Below are 7,573 nucleotides of genomic sequence, written 5' to 3'. Positions count from 1 at the left end.
AACGCCTATTTTTTTCACTTAAAAGATTCAAAATGTGTTATAAAAAAATAAATTCTTTATTACTTGAACTAACAAAATCAATTTTTTTTAAATGTCTTCCATCAGCAAAACTAAAGTTGAAATTTTGGTCAATGAGATAAAGCCAATAAGTTCTTGTAAAATTTAAAAGTTAATTAATATTTCATTAAATTAAAAAAATTAATTTGAATACTTGCAAATACGAAATTTACCACAAGTTGAATTGGTACACGCACACACATATATATTTCATGATAACATTATATTATTTAATAGTTAAATTTAATAAAATCAAATTTTATTAATATTATTCTATAACTTTAAGTTTAACATTCTTCTAATTAGTTTCAGAAAAAAAATATAATAGTTCTAGCAAGTTGATACGGTGATCTTTAATATGTGCGTGTTGCATACATGCCTTTATTTTGTCTTTGTTTCTAATAGATATCCTTCCTCGAAAGTAATTCACATTCGATATATGATAGATACATCTCTCTCAAACAGAAATTTGAACTTTGGTTTATATGATGTAGAAAATTAATTCCTTCCACTGATTAAATTTAACGCAAAGAATCCCTATGCCATAAGTAACATACGAAAAAATTGACAATAAACCATCTTTTTGGGAATTTTCACATTGAATATACGCACATTCACCTCTACTTAGTTATTTTATTTATTTAGTTATTTATTCAATTATCATTACATTCATCCATTTTTCTTTGTATATTTTTCTCTTCCTTCTACCTATCCAAAATTGAAAATTCCGGTGTATGCTCTACTTTTTTCAGAGTTCAGAATGATCATTTATGGTTTCTATAATGTTGCCGTTAAAACTTAAAAGTGCATCACGAGAGGTGCGGGGTGAGAGAGAGAAAAAAGATAGAGAATCTTTTATGGTTAATGAATAATGCGAATGACACAGTATTCAATTCTTAGGTTTGAACTGGCCACCCCTCCATGCAACTTTCGTGATCACTAACCAACAAGAAGCTTGCGAACATGCTTATGTCATTAACACCAATATAAAAGCAAAAAACCAAGTCTCCTGGGCCCCACAACCAAAATATTGTCCATATACCATGCATATATGAACCTTAATTAATTAACAAAGACACAAGGGCATCTTATCAATAATCTTTAATCGTTTTTATTTGCTTAATTCAAAATTTGACCTAATTAAACTATGCAGTTCCTATCTATGAACACAACACACAAGTACTACTAATTAATACTATATTAGATCAACAAACTAGAAAAATTAAATCTCAGCTAAGTCTTCCCTTCACATACGTTTTGGCATTGTTTTTTCTTACAGAAAATCCCATGGTTATACAATATTGTATAACTAGCTAACTATATAACATTTTGATTCGGTCAATGTGGCTTAATGTCAGCATAGCTAAAATCAACCCACTCTGGATACGAACTTGGAGCCAATTCACCAACTCTCTCATAATGGCAGTTAGGACCATTGGCAAAATCATAGGGAAATCCAAAGCCAAAATCCATCAACATTTCCATAGATTCATAATCATCATTAGCATGTTGTTCTGGCTGTGACACATTCTTGTTGTTCATTGCAATTGAAGAGGAATCCGAAATGCTGCTTGAACCTTCTTGAGACAATGACACCACAGGATTATTATTGTTGTTGTAGTTGGGAATCCTTGAATTTGCACCAATTTGTGACACAACATCCATGACTTGTGGACTATACAACCCATGATGAGTTTGGTCAAAACTAATAATGCTTTTTTCACTAATGCTGAATGTATTATTAGCATCTAAGGGTGGAGAATTTTGATTTTGTGAAGAAGGGAAAGGTGAATTTTGACTAGTCTTGACATTTTGGTTGTTGGTTAGTGATGGGGTTGAAATTGAAGGAAGCGTGTCATTGTCAGTCAATGTTTTGAGGGTAACTTTCCCTGCCATGATCTTCTTCTTCAGTTTCGTGTTCCAGTAGTTTTTCACATCATTGTCGGTTCTGCCAGGAAGTTTAGAGGCTATGGCAGACCATCTGCACAAGCAAAGAACACAAATTTCATGAGAAATTACCTTGGTCTAAACTTATATTAGGTCACCATTAACTTCAAAATATGATTTTGGTTTCTTTAAAGTGTTCATTAAATGCACTCTATAGAATAAAATACATAGCAACTCTTTTATTTATTTCATTTCTCTTTTTTTTTCTCTCTTTTTTTTTTTTTACAACACTTATCACATTTGTCATTTTCTCTCATTATTATTATTTTTATCTTTCTGTTCTCTCAACTTTAATACATCCCAGAATGAAAAAAAATCCATGATCTATAATCATATGACTTCGACCAATATTCATGCCATATATATATAACCACACTTTTTAATTTATAAAAAAGTATATATTTTTTACAATAATGTTAATGAAATTTAAATTTAAAAACTACTCAAGCCTATCATTTTGGTCGGAGCCACGTGGTCTTAGATCATACAATAATTTTTTGAAATAAAATTTTCAAATATATAATTATAATGGTTGGTTAAAGTATAATTATAGTAATATCTTATGGATGTATACTTTATCAATATATCAGTTGTTTTTTTTTTTCAATCAATGATCAATGTTATAGATTTATAGTGTTAAATTGAAACAATTTTGGAAAAACTTGCCTGCTTCCCATCTCAGCATAGAGGGTACAAATGATGTTGTCCTCTTCTTCAGTAAAGCCTCCATGTTTGATGTCTGGCCTCAGATAATTGAGCCACCGTAGCCGGCAACTCTTGCCACACCGTCTAAGGCCTGCATAATAATATATACTACCATGACGTGATATTTTGATAAGAGAAAAAAAAAGAGAGAGAAAGAAAAAATCAAAGCTAATAGTTGAATAATTGAGAAATTAATTAAGAGAGTATAATAGCTAGGGTGAAACTCCCACTCCTTGTTTCATGTCTTGAAAGCTTCACAAGGTATTTATGAATTTTGACCCCGGATTCAAAAATAACGCCTGGCATATGCGGAAAAATGGTGTCTACTAGTGGACTAGTGGGCATGGAAATTGTACAAATTATGGAAATGGAAATAGATATAGATAAAACAGCAGCATTTGTCAATGTGTTTAACTCAAATTAAAGTAGCATGAATATATATAGTGTGGTATGGTTGATTTTCAGATAATTATGTTGATTAAACATATGATTCTAGGTTCGGAATAACATTTTCTTAGAAGATTTCTATTTCAATATCATGAGATATTATATAGTCTTTGAATCTCAACTAAGAGAAATCCAAAAAAATTAAAGTAGCAAGCAAATGAAAATTATCATTGAAATTCAAGTAAAATGCATGTATCAATAACACAAAATTTCCAAATAAAACAAAGTAAATAAACAATCATGCTTGCTGGAGACGGGTATCCAAGAAAAGTCTTAGAACAATCTAGGCTAGATTCATTATTTTCTCATCTCACGAAATCCTTCCTTTTATTTTCACGGTGTGTTTGGTTATCCTTCAACTGGAGCAAAAAAAAATAATCAGGAAAAAAGATCGGCAAATATTCATATATAATATAAATGAAAATGGGTGTCCAAGAAAGTGTTGTAAATGCATATATGCTAATAAAGGGAAGAGAGAAAAACCAGCTTTTTTGGGCAATGCAATCCAATTTCCACCAGTGCCATGAGTCTCTACATAATTTTTGAGTGTAGCATCTTCTTCTGGAGACCATGGCCCTCTCTTAACGTTTGCTTTGTCACAACAAGGAGCTCTTCCCATGGCCACTCTCACGCGGAAACTCTTAACTGAACACAGAACAAAACAATGAGACTTTTGAGGCTTTTCTGGTGATGAAGATGTTATTAAGTTGGTGTCATCTAAGGCAGAGGGACCCAGTCAACTAAAAGACAAAACATCGAATTTAACATTTTAACTAGTAATAATTAATAGATTTAAATATATTTTTTGTTATTATAATTTAAAATTTTTATTTATTTCTGTTTTTTTAAATTTTATTTTTTTCGTTTTAATTTTTGTAAAATATTATTTTTTATCCTTAAAACGCTTTTAATAATGTTTTTTTGCTGTTTAAAACACTTTTTTTTTCTGTTTAAAGTGTTATATAAAAAAATTTAAGGATAAAAAATAAAACAAACACATTTTTTAAGGATTAAAATTAAAAAAGTATAAAAATAAAAATAAAATTATAGGAAAAAATGTATTTAAACATACTAAATATAAGATACGATGAGAGGTTGAGACTGTTACAAAGTTTGTACAAGCCAATTTGGGTTCAAATTCTAGGCCTGTTTGTTGTTTGTTTGAAGGGTATTGCTGTTTGTACTATTTTTGCTAATGGCACTATCCATGTGGGTGCATTTTATCCATATTTCAAAACTGTTCCTTAAAAATTGCATTATGAAATTGTGTTTTTGTTGTGTAATTAGGGGGTGAAAAAAAATACACAATGAAAGTATGTTTCCTTTGTACAAGTGCAAGGCATACTTTTGTATATTTTACTACTTTTCAAAAAGTAGAGGTGAGAATAGCAAAAGTGGTAGTGGAAATATCAACTCCCTTGTTTGAAAATAGGTGTTTGGTCCACCTTATTGGCCTGTTAAGTTTATTCTTTTTTACACAATTTTACAAAAAAAAAGGACTGTGAGCACACTTTTAATATACTTTTTTAACATACATTTTATTAATTATTAAAATTGATTAAAAATTATAAAACTAATAGAGGCTTGTTGAATAACAAATGAGACATACCTTGTGTTACTAGCATTTTTGTTCCAAAAATTTATAGTGACTAGTTTTTCTTAAAAGAAGATATGCTTTTAAAGTAAACGTTTTGAGATTTGAATAGCCTAGGCCCATTTTGGGGTAGTTTTTAGTTGAGTTTCAAAAAATTTAAAATCAGCAACTAGTTTTTAGTTTTTAATTAGTTTTAGTTTTTTGCTTTCAATTTTTAGTTACAAAATAAATTTATTTTGAAAGTTTTATATGGTATTAAAATTATTTTAAGAATGGTGATAATGATAACAACAATACTTAATTCATGATGTCGATTGTGATGGTGGTGTGGATGTTGACAACCGCAACAATAATAGTAGTGGAGCAATAACAATAATAATGATAGTGATGATGATACTGGTTGATAATGGTATTGTAATGACATTAGTTATAGTAATAATGACGATAATGATATTGTTGGTGGCAAAGAAGGAAGAGTCATTATTAAATGTAAAAAATATGTATTTTTCTAAAAACTATAAAATAGATCAAATTATTTTTATTGTGAAAATGAATCTATAGATGTTTTGAAAATTATTTCCTCTCTGTTTTTGTTAAACATATTCTATTTTAAAAATTATATTTAAAAATAAAATTCACAACCACCCAAACAAATCAGTCTTATCAAAATTTTGTAGAGTAGTTGGTGATAAACTTGAATGCTACGCACGGAGCAAATGTAATTTAATTTCCAAAACCATGTCCATAAATTTATATTTATTATTTATTTATAAAAATATTAATTATTTAGAGCTTTTTTTAGGCAATTATTTAGAGTTATTATAAGTAACATTGTTTCCGTATGAAAAGTGCTACATCCTACGAATTAAATTCACGAACGATTCCCAAATAATCAAATAATAATAAGGTTATATGTTTCACAACACATTTAAGTTAGTTTTGAATTTTTTTATCAATTGAAAATTTTGTTTAGTTATTGATAAACAAGTTGCTAATATTTTTGGAGACGCTAATCCTTAAATATTTATTAGATTTTTGTTTGAATCTTTTCTATATAAGATACTATTTTATTATATTTCTTTTTCTCTTCTTTCAGTCATAAAGTATGATTTTTATCATTTTTTTTTACATAAGATAGAGTTTTCTCAGTTTTACGTTTTTATTATATAAGATATTGATAATGATAGATAATAAGTTTATTTTATTCTTGAGTAAAAAATATTTAATTTTAAATTATTATTATTATTATTATTTCAAGATTTTTGCATTATATTATTTATTTTAACCATTATACTATTTATAATATTTATTTTATTATTTTATTATTATAGCTTATACGTCAATATAGTGTTAGATGATAAAATAATTTTTTTTTATATTTTTAATATTTTAATATTAAATCGTTTATATTAAACATTACTCTAGTCATATTATTTTTCATATTATACTCCAATATATTTTATACATTACACTAATAAACTTAATGAAAATGTAATGTCTACTTAGAAGTATACATGTTATTTTTATTTATTTTAAATTTGATTGAAAATAGTTTAAAATATATAGTATAAGATGAATAGTTTAAAACACAGTATGTAAAAAATATAATAATTGAGAGTATAAAAAATATATTTATAACAATTTATCTATAAATAAAAAATTACAAGTGTGTAATACTAATTAAATTTTTTTATATGTGTAAAAATATATGTATATATGTAGGTATAAAGATAAGCTAGTGTATCACATATCCTTTATTGTGATTATAATAGAATTAAATAATTGGAAGTGTTTTTATTACTTTGTTTAGTAGCCATGGTGTTGTTCGAACGGGTAGATAGGGTGAACTCTGTCACTAGGTCATTGTTTGTTGTTTATATCCATTTTGTGTTCTTAAAAAAAATTGGGTTTGTAAGTTGCTTACTTTAGTTAATGAGTTATTTTATTAAGTTGTGTTTTTTTTTTAAAATAAATAAATTCAACTTGTGAGTCAATCCAATGGATTCAATTCACGTGAGTTGGGTCAAATTCAAAGTTCAGGCACATTGATTTTTACCAACCTAATCTGGCTCAAACCTACCATTACCAAGGCGAGGCAAAAAATTGTCAACTTGACTTAACCCAATATGAATTGACGGGTTAAATGGGCTGATTTACCTTTTTTTTTAAAAAGAAAAAATACATAATATATGTATAAAATATCGAAAAATATTAAAAATAAAATTTAGTGATAAAACTTTTGAAGCACTGAATGAAAACTATAAAATCAATATATTATATTGTGTCTCATGGTTTATATATATTAATGATTTGAAAAGTCATATTCACATTATTCCAATTCTATATCTATATATAAAAAGATAAACTAGTATGCTGTTATTTTTTATGGTGATTAGAATATAATTAAAGAGTTGGGTTTACATATTACTTTAATTAGTTAGTGAGATAATGTAGTAAGTTATATGTATTTTTTTTTTAAAAAACATAATCCTTGCTTTTCAATGATTTAATTTAATAAGTTACAAAATAAGTTAGGTTAAATTTGACACACACTTTAGGCAATATAATTTTTACCAACCTAACTCGACTTGAACTTATGGTGAGTCGAGTTAACTCATATGTCATATCTCATATTGATTCGTCTATCTACTTTTTTTGTATCAAATAACATTCTTCATAAATTTTAGTAAAACACACGTGTTATTGTCCTAAAGCAAAACATTATCAATTTTAAAAGATATGAAAACAATGATGCATCTTTATTAACCAATAAATCAATTTCATGGAGGGAGGTAAAGTTCTAGAATGAACAAAAGATTGGGA

The 7,573-nt window shown here is 27.2% G+C and overlaps 1 protein-coding gene across 1 annotated transcript; it reads right to left on the bottom strand.

Annotated features, from left to right (window-relative positions):
* Nucleotides 1–1,218: 1,218 nt before the first annotated feature.
* Nucleotides 1,219–3,826, bottom strand: LOC100817747 (transcription factor RAX2). The gene is made up of 3 exons (XM_006595947.4): nucleotides 3,640–3,826; nucleotides 2,671–2,800; nucleotides 1,219–2,038 (listed from the first exon to the last, which is right to left on the bottom strand). Exons 1-3 carry the CDS (start codon nucleotides 3,773–3,775, stop codon nucleotides 1,396–1,398), a joined length of 909 nt encoding a protein of 302 aa, XP_006596010.1. The 5' UTR covers nucleotides 3,776–3,826; the 3' UTR covers nucleotides 1,219–1,395.
* Between the last annotated feature and the right edge of the window lie 3,747 nt (nucleotides 3,827–7,573).

The sequence above is a fragment of the Glycine max genome, chromosome 14 (genome assembly GCF_000004515.6).
Source record: "Glycine max cultivar Williams 82 chromosome 14, Glycine_max_v4.0, whole genome shotgun sequence".
Lineage (NCBI taxonomy): Eukaryota > Viridiplantae > Streptophyta > Magnoliopsida > Fabales > Fabaceae > Glycine > Glycine max.
This window is presented reverse-complemented; position numbering and strand designations above follow the sequence as displayed.

What these genes read in the sequence shown, in the direction of transcription:
- LOC100817747 (XM_006595947.4), bottom strand. Translation starts at nt 3,775, where the DNA reads ATGGGAAGAGCTCCTTGTTGTGACAAAGCAAACGTTAAGAGAGGGCCA. An exon ending in TGCATTGCCCAAAAAAGCTG is followed by an intron (nt 2,801 to 3,639) that starts GTTTTTCTCTCT and finishes ATTATTATGCAG; the next exon opens with GCCTTAGACGGTGTGGCAAG. An exon ending in TATGCTGAGATGGGAAGCAG is followed by an intron (nt 2,039 to 2,670) that starts GCAAGTTTTTCC and finishes TTGCTTGTGCAG; the next exon opens with ATGGTCTGCCATAGCCTCTA.